Source organism: Lithobates pipiens, unplaced genomic scaffold (genome assembly GCF_037356315.1).
Source record: "Lithobates pipiens isolate NorthernLeopardFrog02 unplaced genomic scaffold, aLitPip1_a1.2 Scaffold_27, whole genome shotgun sequence".
NCBI lineage: Eukaryota > Metazoa > Chordata > Amphibia > Anura > Ranidae > Lithobates > Lithobates pipiens.
This window is the reverse complement of record NW_027507788.1, coordinates 154,592,562-154,617,112: the sequence shown is the minus strand read 5'-3', so window position 1 is coordinate 154,617,112 and position 24,551 is coordinate 154,592,562. Positions and strand designations below refer to the sequence as shown.

Below are 24,551 nucleotides of genomic sequence, written 5' to 3'. Positions count from 1 at the left end.
TCCCCCCTTCCCCAAGTGCCTCTGTCTGCTAATGAAGGGAAGAGGGGAGGAGTCTACTGACGTTGAAGTTCTGATTGAACCTAACACGTATGGGAGAGGAGCTACGCATGACGCCATCCGCTGCTCCCCTACGGAACTAACACGATTGTCGGCTTTACATGCTGTGTTTTTATCATCTTTATGTGAGTAGATTGTGTTTGAACACAAAAATTAAATCTTATACTTAAGTGGTGAGCACTTTTCTTTCTACCCATGACCTGGCGTCCTTGCTGAGATCTAAGGAGATGTGAGAGAAGTTTACGATCTGTGTTAACCCTTTTGATACCCGCTTGCATGACCATCTGTTTGCACAGGGGTCCATGCCATAAGGTGAGAGTGATTAGTAAGACGGAAGGTGGAGGAATTGTCACGCTAATGTGGGGAAAAAAAAAGTCAGTGCAATGTATTTGTGTGAACTGTGAAGTTAAGTCATGGATTGTGAAAACAAACTAGTGTCGGGTGATTGTATAGTATATACAACATTTACCACTGACTAATGCAGAGTTGCAATGCAAGAAGATCAGCTAAAAGTAGTTGGATCTGTATGTGCATTATAATTAATCAAAATTAGTCGATTAAGCGATTAAAAAAAGTTGATTCATCGAACACGAAAATTCTAATCAGTAACAGCCCTAATATATATATATATATATATATATATATATATATATATATATATATATATATATATATATATATATATATATATATATATACAGTGCCTTGAAAAAGTATTCATACCACTTGACATTTTCCACATTTTGTAATGTTACAACCAAAAACGTAAGTGTATTTTATTGAGGTTTTATGTGATAGACCAACTCAAAGTGGTACATAATTGTGAAGTGGAAGTAAAATTATGTTTTTCAAATTTTTTTACAAATATATATGTGAAAAGTGTGGAGTGCATTTGTATTCAGCCCCTTTGGGTCAATACTTTTCAGAACCATTTTTTACTGCAATTACAGCTGCAAGTCTTTTTTGGTAGGTCTCTACCAGCTTTGCCCATCTAGAGTGGCATTTTGCCCTTTCTTCTTTGAAAAATAGTCTTGCCACAGATTCTCAATTGTATTTGGGTCTGGACTGTGACTGGGTCATTCTAACACATGACTATGCTTTAATCTAAACCATTCCATTGTAGCTCTGGCTGTATGTTTAGGGTCATTGTCCTGCTGGAAGGTGAACCTCCACCCCAGTCTCAAGCCTTTTGCAGACTCTAACAGGTTTTCTTCAAAGATTGGTATGTATTTGTATCCATCCATCTTACCACCAACTCTGGCCAGCTTCCCTGTCCCTGCTGAAGAAAAGCTTTCCTGCACCACATTTTCACAGTGGGGATAATGTGTGTTCAGAGTGATGTGCAGTGTTCATTTTCCGCCACACATAGCGTTTTGCTTTTAGGCTAAAAAGTTAAACTTTGGTCTCATCTGACCAGAGCACCTTCTTCCACATGTTTTCTTGTGACCCCTACATGGCTTCTCACAAACTGAAAACAGCAGTCTTCTTATGGCTTTCTTTCAACAATGGCTTTCTTCTTGCCACTCTTCCATAAAGGCCAGATTTGTTGAGCGACAAGGTGGCACTGCTGTGCCATGATCCAACACTTCCGGGTCTAGGGCGCACATGTGCTCTGCCAGCGACCAGCCCCCACTGTGCTTATACACAGCGGGAGCTGATCTGCAGGTAATGTGGACTCTATGTCCGCCGGCACAGAGGCAGAACGCCGATCTGCCTAATTAAAAAAGGCAGATCACCGTTCTGTCAGTAGGGAAGTCAAGCATCCTGTGTTCCTGCAAAGCAGGGACATGGATCCATGCTTCCCCCTAGTAAAAACACCTCCCACAGTACACAAACTCACTAGCTAGGAACGCAATTTACCCTTTGATCGTCCCTGATATGTAACCACTTCCCAGCCAATATCATTAGTGCAGTGACAGTGCATGTGCACTGGTCCCCAAAAAAGTGTCAGTTAGTGTCCGACGGTCTGCCACAAAATAGCAGTCCTGCTATAAGTCGCTGAACGCTGCCATTAATAGTAAAAACAGCTTCTACGCGTTTCGCAGTTTTGCGTCCTCAGGAAGCCAGTAACAGGTTGGCCGAGTGGAGGGAGGAGAGTACCACCTGCGGAACATCATTGGCTTGCCCGATTCCATGCTGTTCTCGTATGGCTGGATAAGCTTGGTGTCAGCTTATAGACATACTGAAATGTGAGTGCAATATGTTTTAAAAGAATTTCTTAATTAAAGGTGAAATGGTTTTACACTATGTTGGTCTTATTTACCTTTGTAGGAGCATACGGAAATTGAGGAATTGCTAACGGGAGAGTTGATTGAGGATTGGTTATCCTTTGAATGAACCGAAGGCTTACTGTATGGTGAAGTCTGGTGAGTGGCCATTCTTTAAGGTGGTGGTGGCACGATTTTGTCTTTCCTTTGGTGACACGTGGGAAATATTCCCCAGAAGATTTACGTGAATTGAATTGAAACAGCTGGATCCGATTGAAAGAACCATTGCATAAAAAGGACTATGATTTAATGAGATATAAATTTACACATGATTTTTTTTTGTATATTCTAGGGGGTTAACTTGGGGTGATAACTTTTTGAGGTAACAGAGTGAGTGATTATAAGTGAGTTTGGTACATATTTGGTTAAAGTATTTTTTATAATTTGGGGGGAATATTAGAAGGAGGCGCAACCCCCAAGTATATATTATGTACAGTATAGACTTGGACCGAGTGATGAAGGATTAGAACCTCTGTTGGATTTTTATTGTCTCTGTCCTCATTAGGTAGATCTCCTTTAAATTTACCAAAACTATGTTATAGGAGGACAACAAGAACAATCCACTCACCTTGTATCCAATATGCAGGAGCTAACATTACATATTCTGCAGTAGATCTAAAGGGGATTGTACCATCAGATTACATTCTGTATGGTAAGCTCAAGAGATACTTCTCCTCCCATTTCCTGTTGTGTCTCAGGAACAGAAAATAGAAGGAAATCTCCCCAACAGGCCACAAACAGCTATAAAATAAACTGCCAGGGGTTTTAAAGTGACACTAAACTCTAGTTTAAAAAAATATATTCTATTCAAGAATGTATTCTTAATACAAAAAAGTACCTTCTATTGGTCTCAGCCTCCTCCAAGTCCCCTTTTTTTTTCTGCTGTGATCCTTCTTAGAGGGTGGCTATGCTCATTCTCCATGGTCCCACTGTATGTGGGAATGTAGCCGCTGTACAGGACACCAGGGATAGGTCCCAGATGGGAGGTACGTGCCCCCTTTGCTTGGGTTGTGATCCTTTTAAAAGAGAAGTATGGGATTCGCTTTTTTGTGTGAATCATACTTACCTAGGTGGATGCAGCATTGGTCCGATGAGATATCTGTCCCCCGTCAGCTCTAACACTGAGAACCGAATGATCAAACAACATTGATTGCTCGGTTCTCACAGGTTCGTGAGCAAAGAGTTGGTGACTCACTGGAGCGCTGGGCTGTGGAGGGGGGGGGGGGTGGGAGTGGCTGGCTCAGGCTCTCATCAGCTGGCTGGGAGGCTGAGCCGGTTTCCAATCCAGGCATTTGGGTAGATCCAGACCATATGGTCATGACCCTTCCTGAGCCTGGACAGTTTTTGTGACATCAGCTTCAGCCCACTGTCTGCTGAAAATGGGTCACAGGAGTGCAAAAGGAACTGTACTTCTCCTTTAGGCCCCTTTCACACTAACGTCCCGTTCAGGCCCGCCTGTCAGTTTTTCAGGCGGACCTGAACGGGTGCTCCATAGAGCTCTATGGAGCGTCGGATGTCAGCGGTGACATGTCCGCTGACATCCGACCCGCTCCGATCCGAAAAAGTGTGACGGAGGAAAAAGCTATTTTTCCATCCGTCTGCGGATCGGATCGGGTGACGACGGGCACTGCGGTCCGTCGTCATCCGATCTCCCATAGGGGAGAGCGGCGCTGTGACAGGTCCGTCCCTGCACAGTGTGCGGAGACAGACCTGTCATCTCCCTGCTCAGCGGGGATCGGCGGAGTGATCCCCGCTGAGCAAACGGACATCCACGGGGCGGATCAGAACTGATCCACCCCGTGTGAAAGGACCCTTAAGGAGATGACAGTTAGCAAGATTAAGTATTGTACATACTAATTCACAAGATGACGTACTGATGGTTTACCACATATGTAGGGTGAGGAACTCTGGTGTGAGCTGGCTAAATGGGAAAAGTGACTTGCAGTTACCCCAGGAAAAACAGGGAGGGGGTCAACCCCAGTGTAGTATTAAAATGATAACTTTAATAGGATAACATTAAAAACACTTACAAGATGATAGAAGATGCAAAGTGACAAGCAGTTTGATGAGCACGCATCTTCTATTATCTTGTAAGCATTTTTAATCTTATCCTATTAAAGTCATAATTTTAATACTACACTCAGGTCAGCGCCTGTTTTTTCCTTACATGTCTTGTAGAGTTCTGGACACACTCTGAAGGATGGCTGCCTTCCTTTTTAACCCTTAATACCCCTTTCCATGGATACATCACCATCCAGCTATTACAGCCACAGACTATACCCCTAATTACTCCATCTGGAGCGGCAGATAAACACTGACTATACTGCAGTTACCCCAGGATTGTAAAGTCCTGGTATGGGGCTTGGAATTCAGAGACTCTGAGAGGTTTTGGGTGGGAAAGGGTCTCCAACACTGAATACTGGTAATATGATCCTGAAGAGATGAATCTGTCTGTGAGGGAGGACTAAAAAAGGCCATTAAGCAGTCAGCAGGTCTCTGCATGGTGTTAAGTGGAGCAGGACATATTTGTGAGAGGACTGAGGACCACCTTGTTACTGAGACGCTGCTACTGACCTCCTGCAACATTTCTGGACCCCTGAAACAGAAAAACTTAAAAAACCCTTTGGTGAGGCAGGTTTGGGATGGCTGTGAGACATTGTTTCCTTTTTCCATGCTGAAGTAAGCCCTTTTGTTTAACTTTTGAGAAAAAAAAGCTGTTACTTTTTCCAATATGGATGGCTGGTGATCCCGGACTCCCCCAAATATTACACCACCCTCCTTTGCTCACTCCTGAGATGGATTAGGGACAATGGACTATGGGATTTGTAGTGTACATAGAGCAATGCACAAGCCTGCAACTAATGTACACTGGTCGTTCCAAACAGATGGAAGTGAAGGAATAAAGGAGAGGTTGGGGAATTCACTGAGGAGGTTACAAGGAGACAGAAAAACACAGTAATGCCCTGTACACACGGTCGGACTTTCTGACGTCAAAATCTGTCAGATTTTTTCAGACGGTTTTTGGCCCAAACTTGTCTTGCATACACATGGTCACACAAAGTTGTCAGAAAATCCGATCGTTCTGAACGCGGTGACGTAGAACGTGTATGACGGGACTATAAACGGGCCAGTAGCCAATAGCTTTTGTCTCGTAATTTCCAACGGAAAAAGTCCTATGGAGCCCACACATGATCGGATATTCTGACAACACGATTCGATCGCACATTTTCCATCGGAAAGTCCGATCGTGTGTACAGGGCATAGGAAACAAATTCATGAAAAATAGATTACAGATCCATTAGGGCACTTTTTCACTGGGGCGTTGGGGGCATCAGAGGTAAAGTGCCACTATTTTTAGTGGCGCTTTACCATCGTTTTAGCAGCACTTTACCGTAGTTTTAGCGGTGCTTTCCGATTTTAAGCCCCGCTAGCGGCCGAAAAAGGATTAAAAAAATGATTTGGCTGAACTGCCCATTGATTTCAATGGGCAGGGGCAATGGAGGAGCTCAAAGAAGCTGCTTGCAGGACTTTTTTTACGCCCTGCCATCGGTCCAGTGTGAAAGCCCTTAAACTCCTTTAGTTTGCATAGATTTCCTCTCACTTCCTGTTTGGTTATGCGGCAGGAAGTGAAGGGAAATCTCTGCAATGGGACAGGAGTGGCAACAAATAAACTGACAGGAGTTATAACCCTCCCTTACTCTATCCAAAATGAAAAAAAAAAAGTGTTGCCCTCTAGTTCTACTTTAAGCACAAATTTCTGATAATTTTATGGAGAGGACTAAGAAGATATAACCATGGTGCAGCAGAAAACATATGGCACAGTGTGGAAGGTTTGTGGTCCAGGATGAGAGGACAGTCAAAATTAGAAGCGGCACCCCCCCCTCCCGACAGTTGCGGAATGCCAGCTGCCCGCATACAGGAAGCAGTGAGGCCACTTTATGGGGGCACTAGACTAATTTGCTTCTCAGCCCCATAAGACTGGTAGGGGCTCTTTCCATGATGCCCCCCTGCAAAGTACTGCCCTAGACCTGGGCCTTGTCAGCCTAGGCCAGGATACAGCGTTGCCTGGGAGTCCCAAGGGATTTCCCTTAATTTGCAGAGGATTCTTGTCACTTCCTGTTTGGCTGTGGAGCAGGAAGTGAAGGTAAATCTCTACAATGGGACACAGATGGTGAAAAAAAAAAATCCTTGCTATATCCAAAATAAAAAAAAAAAGATTTGCTCCTTTAATTGATCAAGCCAGACTGGTGCCAAAGGAATGTATGTGTCTGAAGATTGACCTATTTACAGAATTACATGGAATGCCAGAAGTCTGTTGATTACACTACATTGGTGGTTTACATGCATGCAGCTGGATTCAGATGGTTCTGTTTTGTAAATGTATATCAAGCCTTGTAGATTCATCTACTACATCAGTAGGGCAGAGTTTAAGGTAAAGTATCCGTTTACCATTTTCTTCTTTGATAGCCAAATAGTGGTTTTTGTGTAGTGATGACTCAAATTTGTAGGCATCGTGACCCACACTGAACTGTTTTGCAAAAAAAATAATATCACTCTTGTTTCCTTCTATAAAAGTTGGGCTTTGTCCAGCCTAAAAAACAAAACAAAAAAACAAAAAAAAAAAATGAATTCCTTCATTAAATACATTTTCCTTTATGTAAAATGTTTGTTTACAGTTACAATTTTGATTGCTCTCATATAATTTTGCCCCTTTACACATTACCATAATGGTAATATTGCTTGCAACCACCTCTCTACTCATGCACTTTATATGTCGTTCATGTTTTTCTATGATATACATCACAAGATATGAAATGATTATGATTTGCTGATGCACTTAAATACTTTAGCGTTTGCGCAATGCCAGTTTTTGTATACAAAATCACCTCTCTACTAAATAACTAAAAAATAAATCCCTTGTCATCACTCACATTGACTATTCCAACTCCATTCTCATTGGCCTGACTCTCCATAGGCTGTCTTCTCTGCAGTGTATCATGAATACTGCTGCCAGGTTTATTCACCTTACCCACCGTTCAGCATTTGCCAACCCTCTCCTCCAAACCCTACACTGGCTCCCAATCACCCAGTGAATTCAATTCAAAATACTAACCACAACATATAAAGCCATTCACAACTCTGCCCCGAGCTACATCACCAATCTTGTCTCCAAATATCACCCAAATTATCCTGTCCGCTCTTTCCAACACCTCCTATCCTCTGGAACTCGCTAGCTCAACCTGTCCGGCTATCCCTTACTCTTACTACCGTCAGGCGATCCCTGAAAACTCAACTCTTCAGGGAAGCCTATCACGCCTCCAGCTAATCTTTTACCACTTCCATCAGCTCATTCCCCACAGTTACAACCTTTTGTACCACCTTCCCCACCCTATTAGATTGTAAACTCTTCTGAGCAGGACCCTCTTAATCCTCTTGTATTTTATTGTATTATAACTGTAGCGGATGACATTTGGGATCAAATGTCGCATGCATTGTAAATTTAGTTTTTGCCTCAGGACACTAAGGTTCTGAGGGTTAATTGAGTAGGTAGGCCTTAACACCAGTCTGGCCAGGCTGTGTTTGAAAGTTCTGCCTGGTCATGTGAATGGTGAGGTGCACATGACATCCTAGAACCAAGTCTGGTTGGATGTTTGGGTATGGCCCTCTCGAAACCAATCAGTGGGAGTGCCAGGGCCCGCTGAGGAGTCTGGGAGGGGGTACTTAAACAGGTGTGGGTCATGTGTTCGGGGTTCCGGAGTTCTTTGAGAGTCCCGTGTGGTCTGTTCTGGTTTCAGGACCGGGGTAGCCCCGTGAGGGGTCCCGGTCACGGGGTGTTCGACATCCCGCAGCATGTCCCTGTCAGTGGCCCCTGATAGACCTGTCTGGACTGGGGTAGGGATCTGTCTGTTCCCGAGTCTCGGAGCCGGCTGTTTCGAGGCGCAGTAACGGAGGGAGGATTCACAGTGTCCGGGTGTGCTCTCGGCTTGGAGGGACACCGCAGCTCGTGGAAGTGACCGGGGGAAGACTTTTCGGAGGAGGGCCGGCCAGGGGCGTACCTAGAGCATTTGGCACCCGGGGCGGATCCTATGCCTGGCCCCCCCCCCCCCACCTTAAAATGTAAAAACACCTCACTTTGCCCCCTGCATACCTCTGCATCCTTCAATATCTTTTTGTCACTACTTTGTACCCCCCCTCTCCACAACTGCACCTCTGGACCCCTTTACATTACACAGCACCCTGCACCTCAGCATCCCTTTACATTACACAGCCCCTCACAGCTCTGGACCCCCTGCATGTTACACAGACCCCCTACAGTACAGACCCCCCTCCCTACCGTACAGACCCCCCATCTTCAGTGTAGACCCCACCAAATAAGAGGACTACATATCCCAGCATGCAAGGCTGCAATGCATTACAGAGGAGGGCTACAAGTCCCAGCACGCACTGTACTACAGAGGAGGGCCACAAATCCCAGCATGCAAGGCAGCACTGCACTATAGAGGACTACAAATCCCAGCATGCAAGGCTGCACTGCATTACCAAGGAGGACCACAAGTCCCAGCATGCAAGGCTACTCTGCACTATAGAGAACCACAGGTCCCAGCATGCAAGGCTGCACTGCACTATAGATGACTACGTGTCCCAGCATGCAAGGCCTCCACTGGATTACAGAGGAGGACCACAGGTCCCAGCATGCAAGGCTACTCTGCACTATAGAGGGCCACAGGTCCCAGCATGCAAGGCTGCACTGCACTATAGAAGGGGACTACAAGTCCCAGTATGCAAGGCTGCACTGCATTACAGAGGAGGACTACAAGTCCCAGCATGCACTGTACTACTGAGGAGGACCACACCTCCCAGCATGTAAGGCTGCACTGCACTACAGAAGAGGACTACAAGTCCCAGCATGCAGAGCTGCACTGCGCTACAGAAGAGGACTACAAGTCCCAGCAAGCAAGGCTGCACTGCATTACAGAGGACTACAAGTCCCAGCATGCAAGGCTGCACTGTACTACAGAGGAGGCCTACAAGTCCCAGCATGCAAGGCTGCACTATGGAGGACTATAAGTCCAAGCATACAAAGCTGCTATGCTCAGCAGAGGAGAACTGTAAGCCCACACAGCCCGGTATGTTGGGACTTGTAGTCCTCCTCAGCTGCATCTTGCGGTTACATAATAAGAGCTGCAGAGAATCTCTTCACAACCCCCCCCTCCCCCTCCCCCTACTTGGTCTCTCTCTGTATGACCAGCACTGACCTGTACCGGGAGGACACAGAGCCAGTGACACCTGTCGGCAGTGATCCGGGACCTGGCGCAATAATCCCCTTCTCTGTGGTTGCGTTGCGCCGTTCTGATCAGTCTCGGGCAGCGGCTGTCACTCACAGCCGAGCAGAGTGAAGCCGCCTCCCCCTCCTCTTGTATGGCTACACAGTGCTGTGTATGGAGGAGGAGGAGGAGGGGGAGGCGGCTTCAGTGAAGCCGCCTTCCCCTCCTTCTCCTCCTCCATGGACAGCACTGTGTAGCCATACAAGAGGAGGGGGAGGCGGCTTCACTCTGCTCGGCTGTGAGTGACAGCCGCTGCCCGAGACTGATCAGAACGGCGCTGTCTCTTCAGTCGGAGGGGGAGGGCGCTGGCCTGGCACCCCCCCCAGGGTGTGGCACCCGGGGCGGCTCGCACCCCCCGCCCCACTCTTAGTACGCCACTGGGGCCGGCAAGTGGCATCCTGAGAAGTGCCTGGTTACTGAGTTGAGAAGGACATTGACAAATTCACAATTTTCCAGTACCATAGAGGAATCAGGAAATGTTCCAGGTACGGTGGAAAAGGGTTCCTGTTCACCTTCAGTTGATTGTTTAAGTTTGAGTCAACGTGCTGACTGCCATGATCTCTGGCTAGAGATCTGTTCAGCCTTGAAGTGCCCAGCTGCGAGTGGCTACTCTCTGGGTGGACATAGAGACTTTGTTAGACCTGCAGTTTGAGGTACCTGAGTTCTTCACCCGTGCCCTCTGTTCCCTAAGAGACTGTGTTTGTGAAAGTTCTACTGCAAAATAAAATCTTTTGAAAGGACTTTATCTGTGTCATTGTACAAGTCGTTGGGTATCAACCCCGGGAACCCCTAGACGTGGAAGAGCAGGCCAAGAGAAGGTAAGCCCATAAAGTCAAGGCCGCACAGCAAAGGTTGTGGCCACTACATAACTGTATTGTCTCCATTTTATATTGTAAAGTGCTGCGTAAACTGTATATAAATCCTGAATAATAATAACAATAATAACAATAATAACAATAATAAATAAATAATACATGTTTTTATGGTAATAGGATCACCTCAATGTTTATATCCTCAAACTATAATGGAGAATTATACCAGTCTCTCATCTGCTGTGTTGATCACCTCTAAAAATATGCACACAATTCTCATTTTAAAATATCAAGGTAGTCAAGCTTTTCAACATCAGCAGAAAAAAAAAAAACTCAATAAAAAAAAATGAATAATTTTATCTGTACAGAAGGTTTACTGAGGGTGTTAGGGCATCCCAGTAGCTGAAAAATAGCACTTATGTCTACAACTACAATAGGAGTGTAACAACACAACCTCATATGGGTGTATCAGATGACATCTATACCAATAATACAACACATAATGGGAACCAGCATGATACACTAGTAATTAGACATGTGCATTTGTTTACGTCCGAATGCATTTTCGTCCGAATTTCGGGTATTTTAACAAACGATAGCGAATGTGCAGAATCCGAAAGATCCGACATAAACAAATGCTTTATTTTAGTTTCAGTTCAGTTCGATCTAGAGAGGAGATTCGACATGACGCTGACAATAGCAATCTGTGTCCATCGAACCTGTGGTCAAATGTGCCTAACCTTAGCTCTATTAGTCCAAGATTATTCTACATAGAGAGAAAAGACTCTACATAGAGAGAAAACATTCGACATAGAGAGAAAAAGATTCAACATTATAGAGACAATAGCAAAAACGGTTGATTGTGCCTAACCTAACTCTATTAGTCCAAGATTATTCGTCATAGAGAGAAAAGATTCGACATGAAGATTCGACATGAAGATTCGACGAAGCAGTTGCTGCGAGTGGACATTTATGGTCAAATAGGCTATAGAAGAAGAATTGTAATGTTGGTTGACTGATTAATACCGTATTTATCGGTGTATAACACACACTTTTCCCCCCTGAAATAGCCGAAAATAGCCGAGAACACCCGAGTGCGGCCGAAAATATCCGAAAGCCGCCGAGAACGGCCGAGAACGAGCGCCGCCGAGATACACAGGACATCCGCTCTGTATCTCGGCGGCGCCATTTTTAAAATGACACTGACAAGCCTGCATATGACTGACAAGGCTGAAATGCAAGGCTGCAATAGAAGGCTGCAATGCAAGCCTGCAAATGACTGACAAGCCTGCAAATGACTGATAAGACTGCAATACAAGGCTGCAAATGACACTGATAAGGCTGCATTGATGGGCATTTAAATGTAAGTTTTTTTCCTTAAACTTCCCTCCTAAAAGTTTTTTTCTTTTAAATTCCCCCCTAAACTTGGGGTGCGTGTTATACGCCGATAAATACGGTAAATATAATTACTAGTGTCATACAACATTAGAATTCTACTATAGCTTGTAGACGGAACATTTAACCGGAAATGTGCGATTGCGGCGTTGTACAGTTTAGCTGCTCCATCAAATCTTCTGCCTACAAGCTATTCTGTCGAATCTTCTTAGCCCTTGTACACACGGTCGGAGGTTCCGACGGAATGTTTCCTATCGGACCGTTTTGTCGGATATTCTGACTGTGTGTGGTCTGCATCAGACTGTTTCCGTCGGAATATCCGGCGGACCAAGTTTTCCAACTTGCCGGTAAAATTTTTCCAACAAAATGCTCCTATCGGACATACTCCGATCATGTGTAGCCTACTCCGACGGACAAAGTGCCACGCATGCTCAGATCAAATTCCTAGACCAAAGCTATTGGCTACTAGCCTGAACGTAGTCCCGTCCTAACGAAATAACGTCATCACGTTATGTACAATCGGATTTTCCGACAACTTAGTCCGACCGTGTGTATGCAACATCACTTCCGGACCTCTTCCGGAATTAATAAGTCGGAATTACTCCAACGGATTTGGTTGTCGGAATCTCCGACCGTGTGTACAAGGGCTTAGAACATTTGACAGACACCATGAGCCTTCAATGACAGATTCAACCTTAATGATTTCGGATTTTCGGACAAATGCATTTTTTAACGAAACAAATCAAATAAAAAAGAATTTCGGGAGTAACTAAATAAATACATTTTTCGGAAGAAAACGAAATTCCGAAACAAAATATTTCAGTGTGCACATGTCTACTAGTAATCATAACAGACCAGTGTTTCTTCTGTCATGCTGAGCCAGTTTTTTTTTTCTCTACAAGCCAAAAGAGAGTTGGTTTTAATTAGCTTCACTTTTACATTTGGCGCACTCAACATGACACAATGTATCTGAATTTGGTGCATGAGTCGTTGTCCGAACCAAAAGTGTTGCAAATGCTTCAAGAATTTGGCGCAATATATTAACAAGAGGGATTAACACCAGAAAAATGGTGCAACAGGTTTATTGAATTCCCCTATATATTTTCTTATTTCTCACTGTCTATAAACATATTTAATTAACCTCTATATAATAAAGTGCCTACATAAGTATAATCAATATCATAGTATTAATTAACAATGTAAAGTGCTCAGTGCAATTTTAGTGCAAAACAAATAAAGTGCACTAAAATTGCACTGAGCACTTTACATTCTCAATTAACCGCTTCAGCCCCTAAAGATTTTACCCCCTTCCTGACCAGAGCACTTTTTGCGATTCGCCACTGCGTCACTTTAACCACTTCCCGACCAGCGCACGACGATGTACGTCGACAGAATGGCACGGGCAGGCATATTGGCGTACAGGTACGTCCAATATTCGATGCCGCTCCCGCGCTGGTCGGGACCCCCGTGAGTCCGGTCGCGGGACCCACGGACTCGATCGCCGCGGGCATCCCCGCGATCATCTCACGGAGCAGCCGAATAGAGCAAATGCTGTGTAAACAACATTTGTCTATTCTGCCTAGCAACTAGTGATGCTGATCTCTGCTCCATGTGATTGGAGCAGAGATCAGTGTACACTAAATGAAAGCCCAACCCCCCCACAGTTAGTAACACTCCCCTAGGAACACTTAACCCCTACACTGCCACCCACTGGTTAACCCCTTCACTGCCAGTGTCATTTACACAGGAATAAGTGCATTTGTATAGCACTGATTGCTGTATAAATGACAATGGTCCCAAAAATGTGTCAAAAATGTCCGATGGGTCCCCCACAATGTCGCAGTCACAATAAAAATCGCTGATCGCCGCCATTACTAGTAAAAAAAAAAATAATAAAAAATTATTAATAAAAATGCTATAAAACTATCCCTATTTTGTAAACGCTATAACTTTTGCGCAAACCAATCAATAATCGCTTATTGCGATTTTTTTTACCAAAAATATATAGAAGAATACGTATCGGCCTAAACTGAGGGAAAAAAATGTTTTTTTTATATATTTTTGGGGGATATTTATTATAACAAAAAGTAAAAAATAATGCGTTTTTTTCAAAATTGTCGCTCTATTTTTGTTTATAGCGCAAAAAATAAAAACCGCAGGGGTGATCAAATACCACCAAAAGAAAGCTGTATTTGTGGGAAAAAAAGGACGTCAATTTTGTTTGGGAGCCACGTCGCACGACCGCGCAATTGTCAGTTAAAGCGACGCAGTGCCAAATCGCAAAAAGTGGTCTGGTCTTTGACCAGCAAATTGGTCCGGTCTGAAAGTGGTTAACTGACAATTGTGCGTTTGTGCGACGTGGCTCCCAAACAAAATTGACATCCTTTTTTTCCCACAAATATGGTTTTCTTTTGGTGGTATTTGATTACCCCTGCGGTTTTTATCTTTTGCGCTATAAACAAAAAAAGAGCGACAATTTTGAAAACAATTTTTTACATTTTGCTATAATAAATATCCTACAAAAATATATATAAAAAAAAACATTTTTTTCCTCAGTTTAGGTACGTATTCTTCTACATATTTTTGGTAAAAAAAAAATCGCAATAAGTGTATATTGATTGGTTTTCACAAAAGTTATAGCTTTTACAAAATAGGGGATAGTTTTATGGCATTTTCATTAATAATATTTTTTTAATAGTAATAGCCGCGATCTGCCATTTTTATTGTGACTGCCACATTATGGTGGACACATCGGATATCTTTGACACATTTCTGGGACCACTGTCATTTATACAGCAATCAGTGCTATACAAATGCACCGATTCCTGTGTAAATGACACTGGCAGTGATGGGATTAACCACTAGGGGGCAGGGTAAGGTATAAGTGTGTCCTGGGGTGTGTTTCTAACTGTGGGAGGGTGTGGTTACATGTGACACATCACTGATCTCTGCTTCCAATCACAGGTAGCAGACACTAGTGACACGGTTAGTAGGCAGAACGGGGAGATGCTTGTTTACATTAGCAAGCATCTCCCCGGCAGCGCGCGCACGCCACCGGCAGTGTGCACGTGATGGCACGGCAGCAAATTTAAAGGGACATACCTGTACGCCCATTTGCCTGTCCGTGCCATTTTGCCAACGTACGGGTGTGTGCCAGTCGGGAACCGGTTAATACTATGATATTGATTATACTTATGTAGGCACTTTATTATACATTGTTTATTGTTTATTATTGATTGGAACAGCACTGAATATAATTTTCACATTTCATTCACTTGGGATTTTTTTTTTATCTTGCACTACAGCAGCAGCCCAAAGTACACATTTGTATTGTTATTCAATTTTATTTACATTTTCTCTATAGCGTGGGTTCTTTCAAATGTATTCATATTTAACCAGCACAGTGCTGTAGTGGTTAGCACTCTCACCTAGCAGTAAGAAGGGTCGCTGGTTCAAATCCCAACCATGACACTACCTGCCTGGAGTTTGCATGTTCTCCCTGTGCCTGCATGGGTTTCCTCCCAAAATCCAAAGACATGCAGGTAGGTTAATTGGCTTCTGTCCAAAATTGGCCCTAGTATATGAATGAGGACCTTGGATTGTGGGCTCCTTGAGGGTAGGGACTGATGTGAGTGTGCAATGTACAGGGATAGGGACAATTGTAGATACTCACTCAGGTTGAACTGGATGGACTGGTGTCTTTATTCAACCTCACTAACTATGAAACTATGAAACCTCTGGCCGCCCATGTAATGCATATGTGCGGAAGCAAAGAAGGTGGGCTTTAACACCCACATGCCACACATCCTCATCCACTGGAAGTAGAGGTTTCTGTACCAAGAGTGTGCTCACTGCATGTTCCTAGCACAGGGACTGCGGTGTCAAAGACAGCTATTGGCCTTTACTATTGACCAGGAGCCACAAACTAAACTGTCAAAGGCAGCTCCTGGTCCCAAGTAATGATCAGGAGCCAGTTTGACTGACGCCCGATCATGTGACCACTGTGACAATCCAATTACAGTGGTCACATGAGCAGGTTGACCTTCCCACACTCCCCCAGCCACAATAGCCTAATTAAAGGGATGTCGAGGCCAGGTGAGAGGGGGTTAAGCAGTGCCCCTTCACAGTCAGAGCCCTTTTTGCAATTTTTGGCAAACATTAAAATGTAAGTTTTAGGCCTGAAGATTAGTTAAAACTCAAAAAATATACAATATCTCACAAAAGTGAGTACACCCTTCACATTTTTGTAAATATTTTATATCTTTTCATGTGACAACACCGTAGAAATGACACTTTCCTACAATGTAAAGTAGTAGTGTACAGCTTGTATAACAGTGTAAATTTGCTGTCCCCTCAAAATAACTCAACAGACAGCCAAGACAACCTCTGTATATGACGCTGAGCACGTGCACTCAACTTCTTTGGTTGACCATGGTGATGCCAGTTTTGAGTGGAACCTGTCCCGGTGAACCACTGTATGGTCCAGGCCACTGTGCTGCAGCTCAGTTTCAGGGTCTTGGCAATCTTCTTATAGCCTAGGCCATCTTTATATAGAGCAACAATTCTTTTTTTCAGATCCTCAAAGAGTTCTTTGCCATGAGGTGCCATGTTGAACTTCCAGTGACCAGTATGAGAGAGTGAGAGCGATAACACCAAATTTAACACACCTGCTCCCCAATCACACCTGAGACCTTGTAACACTAACGAGTCACATGAAATTGAGGAGGGAAAATGGCTAATTGGGCCCAATTTGGACATTTTCACTTAGGGATGTACTCACTTTTATTGCCAGTGGTTTAGACATTAATGGCTGTGTGTTGAGTTATTTTGAAGGGAAAGCTAATTTACACTGTTATACAAGCTGTACATTCACTACTTAACATTGTAGCAAAGTGTTATTTCTTCAGTGTTGTCACATGAAAAGATATAATAAAATATTTACAAAAATGTGAGGGGAGCAGGGCTGGTGCAAGGATTTATGACACCCTAGGCGAAAACTAATTTCGCCCCCCCCGCCCCCCGGACTGCACCCCTGACCCCAACCCCTTTTCCCTGCCCATGTGCAGCCCACCAAGGCCCATCAAATGCAGCCTCACCAGCGCCCATCAAATGAAGCCTCACCAGTGCCTACCAAATGACGCCTACCAGCGCTCATCACTGCAGCCTACCAGTGCCCATCAATGAATTTTTCCTTGCTTCCATTCATTCGAGAGTTGGGACACAGACATAGTGGGAAATACACTGTGATTGTGTGTGATTGTCTGTACGATAAATTTTTTTTTGTATTTTGTCCTGAAAACAGCTGTGCAAATATCATGCAGCAGAAAAAAAATTGCAACATTCCCCAGGTCTCTGCTTTTAGAAAATATATAATTATTTGTACATTTTATGTAAGTTTTTAGCAAAAAAATAAATAAATCAGATTTTATCATATTTAAAAAAATAAAAAAATGTTCCAGTGGTTAAAACTGGCTTTATATCAGGCCTTGCACACATTCAAACATATTGTTTTGTCTTACCTTAAAGTTAATCTCCTTTTCTAATGTGCAATGCAAGTGGAATTTTCTCTCTTTAAAGGAGACGGTGAATACCACGGAAAGCCCTTGCGGTGGAGCTAATTCTTTGTACTTTACAAGCGCAAAGATTTGTTGATCTGGTAAAAAAGAAAAACGGTTAACATAAAGCATAGTTACATAGTTAGTCAGGTTGAAAAAAAACACAAGTCAATCTAGTTCAATCAATAAAAAAATTATATATATATATATATATATATATATATATATATATATATATATATATATATATATATATATATATATATATAAATATATATACAGCCATTAATGTCTAAACCGCTGGCAACAAAAGTGAGTACAACCCTAATTGGGCGACCAGGTGTGTTAAATTTGGTGTTATCGCTCTCACTCTCTCATACTGGTCACTGGAAGTTCAACATGGCACCTCATGCTAAAGAACTTTCTGAGGATCTGAAAAAATGAATTTATTTATTGCTCTACATAAAGATGGTCTAGACTATAAGAAGACTGCCAAGACCCTGAAACTGAGCTGCAGCACAGTGGCCAAAACCGTACAGCAGTTTAATAGGACAGGTTCCACTCAGAACAGGCCTCGCCATGGTCGACCAAAGAAGTTGAGTGCACATGCTCAGAGTCATATCCAGAGGTTGTCTTTGGCAAATCGATGTATGAGCGCTGCCAGCATTGCTTCAGAGGTTGAAAGGGTGGGGGTCAGGGTGTGGGTCACCCTGTCAGTGCTTAAACTATACACCGCACACTGCATCAAATTGGTCTGCATGACTGTCACTCAGAAGGAAGCCTCTTCTAAAGATCATGCCCAAGAAAGACCGCAAACAGTTTGCTGAAGACAAGCAGACTTTGGACATGGATTACTGGAATTATGTCCTGTGGTCTGATGACACCAAGATAAATGTATTTGGTTCAGATGGTATCAAGCGTATGTCGCGGCAACCAGGTGAGGAGTACAAAGACAAATATGTCTTGTCTACAACAAGCATGGTGGTGAGAGTGTCATGGTCTGGGGCTACATGAGTGCTGCCGGCATTGGGGAGCTACAGTTCATTGAGGGAACAATGAATGGCAACATGTACTGTGTCATACTGAAGCAGAACATGGTCTCCTCCTTTCAGAGACTGGACAGCAGGGCAGTATTCCAACATGATAACAACCCAAAACACACCTCCAAGACGACCACTGCCTTTTTGAAGAAGCTGAGGATAAAGGTGATGGACTGGCCAAGCATGTCTCCAGACCTAAACCCTATTGATCATCTGTAGGGCATCTTCAAATGGAAGGTGGAGGAGAGCAAGGTCTCTAACATCCATCAGCTCTGTGATATTGTCATGGAGGAGTGGAAGAGGACTCCAGTGGCAAACTGTGAAGCTCTGGTGAACTCCATGCCCAAGAGAGTTAAGGCAGTGCTGGAAAATAATGGTGGCCACACAAAATATTGACAGTTTGGGCTCAATTTGGACATTTTCACTTAGTGGTGTACTCACATTTGTTGACAGCAGTTTAGACATTATTGGCTGTATGTTGAGTTATTTTGAGGGACAGATTGACACTGTTAGCCCTTGTACACACGGTCGAAGATTCCGACAAACCAAATTAATTCCGGAAGTCCAGAAGTGATGTTGCATACACATGGTCGGACTAAGTTGTTTCGGAAAATCCGATTGTACATAACGTGATGACGTTATTTCGTTAGGACGGGACTACGTTCAGGCTAGTAGCCTATAGCTTTGGTCTAGGAATTTGATCTGGGCATGAGTGGCACTTTGTCCGTCGGAGTAGGCTACACATGATCGGAGTATGTCCGATCGGAGCATTTTGTCGGAAAATTTTACCGGCAAGTTGGAAAAGTTGGTCCGTCGGATATTCCGAAGGAAACAGTCCGATGCAGACCACACACAGTTGGAATATCCGACAAGACGGTCCAATAGGAAACATTCCGTCGGAATCTCCGACCGTGTGTGCAAGGGCTTATACAAGTTGTACACTCACTACTTAACATTGTAGCAAAGTGTAATTTCTTCAGTGTTGTGACATGAAAAGATATAATAAGCTATTTACAAAAATGTGAGTTGGTGTACTCACTTTTGTTAGATACTGTATATCTGTTTGATTAGAGCAAAAAAAAAAAACTGCTTATCTTAAAGTTCAGAACTATCTCGTTGTCTTGTGCATCCGTGTTATTTTGGGTTTAATTAACCTGCCTAATTCATATCTTGGGACTACAGATCAAGACAGGAACAGGCGTCTCTCTGGGATAAGGCATTGTAGGTGACATGTATTGAACTTAGAATATTGCTACTCTCAGCACACGGTTCCCTGTGATATCCAAGAATGCTTTTATGCCTATTATGCCTATACATATCATAGCTCTTTTGACATTTTTGTGTTTTGAGTGCTTTTGCAGCCCTAGCACCTACCCAACATATATGTGTGTATATGTATATATATATATATATATATATATATATATATATATATATATGTGTGTGTGTGTGTATATATATATATACATATGTATATATTCCTTTGAGCTTGATGAGCCTTGCTACGTACCACACCCTTGTAGTTGCCATCAGGATCCAGAGCGTGAAGAAGTGCGTCCAGAGCATGAAACCAGTCGAGCCATTTGAGCACTTTTTTATTTAATACATTTTCTGAGCATTGGAGTTGAAGTGACCCACTTTGGTTTGACCTTACCTAACCCTCTATATGTTACTATTTGATATATGATGAAATGATCGTGTATGAACATACATGGGTATTTCCCCATTAAGGGTTTATTAGTCAAGCCGTAGGAACTAGTCACAATTCATCAACCTGATTCAGTAGGTTCAGTTTGAACCCTGGATTATATGGTTGGTCACAGACATGTTTTAAACCACCTTCACTTTGTATGTGTTTTTTATCTTTGTTATAGTTTTTTCCATTGATGTTTTTGTCAACCAATAAAATTTTTATATTTTTTTATATAATGAAAAATATGCTTGCAAAGTCCATTTTTTCTACTCTTTATTTTTGTATAACCAATTAGGACATGGTATGGCATACCATTAATTGTACTGTCCACTGTGCCACTATGTGGTGACAGTACCAAATTATATATTTATGTCATCTACAAATAGTCTCAAAGTTGTGGACAATAGAGTAGGAAGAGGGTTTGAGTAGTTTAGCCAAATACATTGTGCAGTTCACAAAAATGCTTTGTGATGTGTTAGAGCACAACAGGAGCTGAGTGCATTTCTGGTAAATCAATTGGTATTTTTCTGTACTCCCAATATCTTTAGATCAAACATGGAGAAATGTGCATGCATTGCTAAGAAGTACTGCGTGCAGCAGTATTACTACATGAAAATTCTGTACTACCCAGTATTCTTGAAAACATGCTGTTTTGGAGGACTAAGGGCCAGAATTACAAGACAATAGGCTAAATTCACAAAACTAACAAACCAGGATAAATACCTTTTATAAAAAATAAAAAACAGTTAAACTGAAACTAATGAGATTTGAATAATTACACGCACGCAAAAATAAAGACTGAAAATGAAAAAGATCCTTGTTTGTCCTTATTTTTGACTCATCAGACTGCAATGACACTTAAAGGATAACTTTAGCTTTTGGGGGGAAAAAAATAAATGCACATATTTTTGCAGGAAAAAAAATGTGCAATCTTAAGGAGCCCCGAAAGCATTTTAGCCATGATCAGTGGATCAGGGGTGCAATGCCAGACTCCTGCAGACAAGCCCTGCACCTTTCAGGCAGTACCTCCATATGGGCTGACTGTTTACAAGCTGCAGGGCTTGTGAATGAACTACGAGGCCACGCATCAGCAATTAGCCCCCTGTCTGCAGACCCCCACTACTACCGGACACAGTTGTGGGGAAGAGGCCCTTGTTCCCATCAACATGGGAACAAGGTGCTTTGAGGTGGGACAGGGCTGAGCCCCCTCGGCCCCAAAGCAACCACCCCCCCCATGTTGAGGGCATGTGGCCTGGTATGGTTCAGAAGGCGGGAGGGGTGCTCACTCGCCCCCCCACCTTTCCTAACCTGCTGGGCTGCATGCTTTAAAAAAAAATTGGCGTGGGGTTCCCCTTAAAACCCATAGCAGACCCGAAGGGCCTGGTATGGCCTGGGGGAGGACACCACTGCGTTTTTTTTTTATCATTTTTAATTGTCTGCTTTTTTTTTTTTTTTACAATCAGCATTGAGTGGGGAAGCCCACTGACAGCTGATGAGTCATCAGTTGTTAAGGACGCAGCAGCCGGCTTCCCGGCCAGCTCCTTAGCAACCAGCTCAATGCGGTAAATTGTCACTAAACCAATGCAGTAAATTGCCACTAAACCAAACAAATATTGCATTTGTATTTAACTCTAAATTCTTAGTGAATTGAACACTTGCACAATTGTTACCAGATGCAGTATTTTACCACATAATATTAGCCATTAATTAACTCTTATGCTGTGTACGGAATTTTGGTCGGAAAAAGCTCTGATGGTTTTCCTGACGGAATTCCGACGGGATTTCGCTCAAGCTGTCTTGCAAACACACGGTCACACCAAATTCCGACCGTCAAGAACGCGGTGACGTACAACATGTACCAACGGACTAGAAAAAGGAAGTTTAATACCCAGTAGCCAATAGCTTCCATCTCGTAGTTGAATCTGAGCATGCGTGAGTTTTTGCGCATCAGAATTGCATACACACGATCGAAAATTCCGTCAGGAAAATTAGGAACATGCTCTCAAATTTTTGCTGGCGGGAATTCGGCCAGCTAAATTCCGATGGAGCATACACAGGGTCGCATTTTCTGATGAAAAGCTCTCATCGGTCTTTTGCTGGCTGAAATCGCTATCGTGTGTATGCGGCATTAGTGAACTGACACCAAAGCCCCTCTGACCCTCGTTCCTCCTCATTTGTCCCTCATTTTGGTCTAAGCTATATTGTTGTATATAAAATGCACTATTTATTTTTTTTTAAACGTTTCTCGTGCTAAACCTTTCATCCAAAATTAAAATTTTCTGCATTTGTAAATTCTAAAAGCCTGTATAAAGGAGTACTGGTAAAAAAAAAAAAAAATCACATGTGTGTTTAGCTAATAATTTAATGTGTGCTTTCTTTAAGTGAGCAAAAATTCTTCTACATGGTTTGTGTTGCAATGAATGAAATACTTGTATAGCGCACAATGCGAACTGAATCGCCTCTAGGCGCTGTGGCGCAATAATCAAAAAGGTTCTACCTATGCTTTCATCTTCGAGAGAATTTCCTGTTTTCTTAAACTCCACATTTACATTGTTAGGATCTTTGTACTCAGCTGTCAAGCATTCATTAAAGTAGTTCTTAATAATGCACACGATAGGGTCTGTTCCTATTTTCCAGGAGTCCACTTCACCATCTATAAAAGAGATATTAGACATTATTTGACTAATCGTATGATCACAGATTCCACCTCACCCCCCAAAAAATAACTATTCAAATACAAGCAACTTGTGTTACTAACAGTAAATGCTTAAATAAAATGGGATCCTATAAATCACCTTCAAAGAATACTATAAACATAAAAATACACTTAAAAAAAGTATTTCAATGGAGCTGCAACCGCTCACAGATATTATGTCTGTTTGTACGCTTTAGGCTTTATTCATCAGTAGAACACATTTCAGTAAATTTACATTTATCCACTGTGTTATAAAATAACATTATTGTTAAAGTGGAATTGCCAGAAAAATACTTTGATGCTGCAGTCTGTTAATAACATTTAGGGCTGATTCACACTTGTGTGAATTAAAAATGCAAGCCATTTTTATATATTCCAATTATATTATTCTTTATAATTTAATTTTATTAAATATTGTTAAATTTTTTTTTTTTTTAAACAGCCCTGGTGACGGGCTTCGAAAAAATATTAGGGGTCTAAAAAGACTCCTGAAGTCTCAATTTTGAGACAGAGAAACGGACTGAGAGAACGATCCCCGGCCCCTTGCTGTGTAGCCCCAGCTGCACTGAAGATGAATGAACGGAAGACAGAGGCTCCTGTTCATTCATAAACTGAAACATAGTTAACACAATTTATTGTGCTTAAAAGGAGTTGTAAAAGCAAAAAAAGCAAAAGTTTTTTTTTTATCTTAATGCATATGCATTAACCACTTGCCGACCGCCGCACGACGATGTACGTCGACAGAATGGCACGGGCAGGCATATGGGCGTACCTGTACGTCCCTGCTTTCCCCCGGTGCCTGTGGTGGTCGGTATCCGTTCAGGAGCGATCCGGGATGAGGGGGCGGCCATTCATTCATGGCCACCCCCTCGCGATCGCTCCTGACGAATGGAAATGCTGTGTGACATCACTTCCTCTCCTGTAATGTAAACACAGGCAGAGGAAGTGATGTAATCTCTCCTCGTGTCGGTCTTTTTCGTTCCGACACCGAGGAGAGAGGATCGGTGAGTTGCACCTAACACTACACTAACAGTAGAACACGCCAGGCACACTTTTCACCCCCCCTTCACCCCCCGATCACCCCCCCAATCACCCCTACACCCCCAGTCATAGTGACACCAATTGCATTATTTTTTATTTTTTTTTGCATTGGTGTCATTTGTGACTGTAATAACTGTTAGGGCAGTTAGGGTTAGCCCCCTTTAGCTCTAGGGTACCCCCCTAACCCCCCCAATAAAGGTTTAACCCCGTGATCACCCCCCGTCGCCAGTGTCACTAATAAGCGATCGTTTTTCTGATCGCTGTATTAGTGTCACAGGTGACGCTAGTTAGGCAGGTAAGTATTTAGGTTCGCTGCAGCTTTTTATAGCGTCAGGGACCCCCATATACTACCGCATAAAGCCCCCTGATTGCCCCCTAGTTAACCCTTTCACCAGTGATCACCATATAACTGTTACAGGTGACGCTGGTTGGTTAGTTATTTTTTTTTGTTTCAGGGCACCCGCCATTTATTACCTAATAAAGGTTTAACCCCCTGATCACCCGGCGGGTGATATAAGTTTGAGGGTTAGATAAGGTCTGCGTCGCCCCAGCGTCAGGTTAGTGCCAGTACCGCTAACACCTACGCGCAAAGCATACACCTCCCTTAGTAATATAGTATCTGATCAGATCTATATTAGCGTTGCCAGCATTTTAGGTTTCCCAAAACGCAT

General features: G+C 43.0%; 1 protein-coding gene across 1 annotated transcript in view; it reads right to left on the bottom strand.

Annotated features, from left to right (window-relative positions):
• Positions 1-6,531: 6,531 nt before the first annotated feature.
• The window catches only part of IL18 (interleukin 18), a 51,619-nt gene continuing 33,599 nt past the window's right edge, over positions 6,532-24,551 (bottom strand). The window contains exons 3-5 of the mRNA XM_077457702.1: positions 22,642-22,797; positions 17,376-17,509; positions 6,532-6,915 (exon numbers count right to left, since the gene is read on the bottom strand). Of these exons, the coding sequence (XP_077313828.1) occupies positions 6,682-6,915; positions 17,376-17,509; positions 22,642-22,797 (524 nt within the window). The 3' untranslated portion in view covers positions 6,532-6,681. The remainder of the gene's footprint in view (positions 6,916-17,375; positions 17,510-22,641; positions 22,798-24,551) is intronic.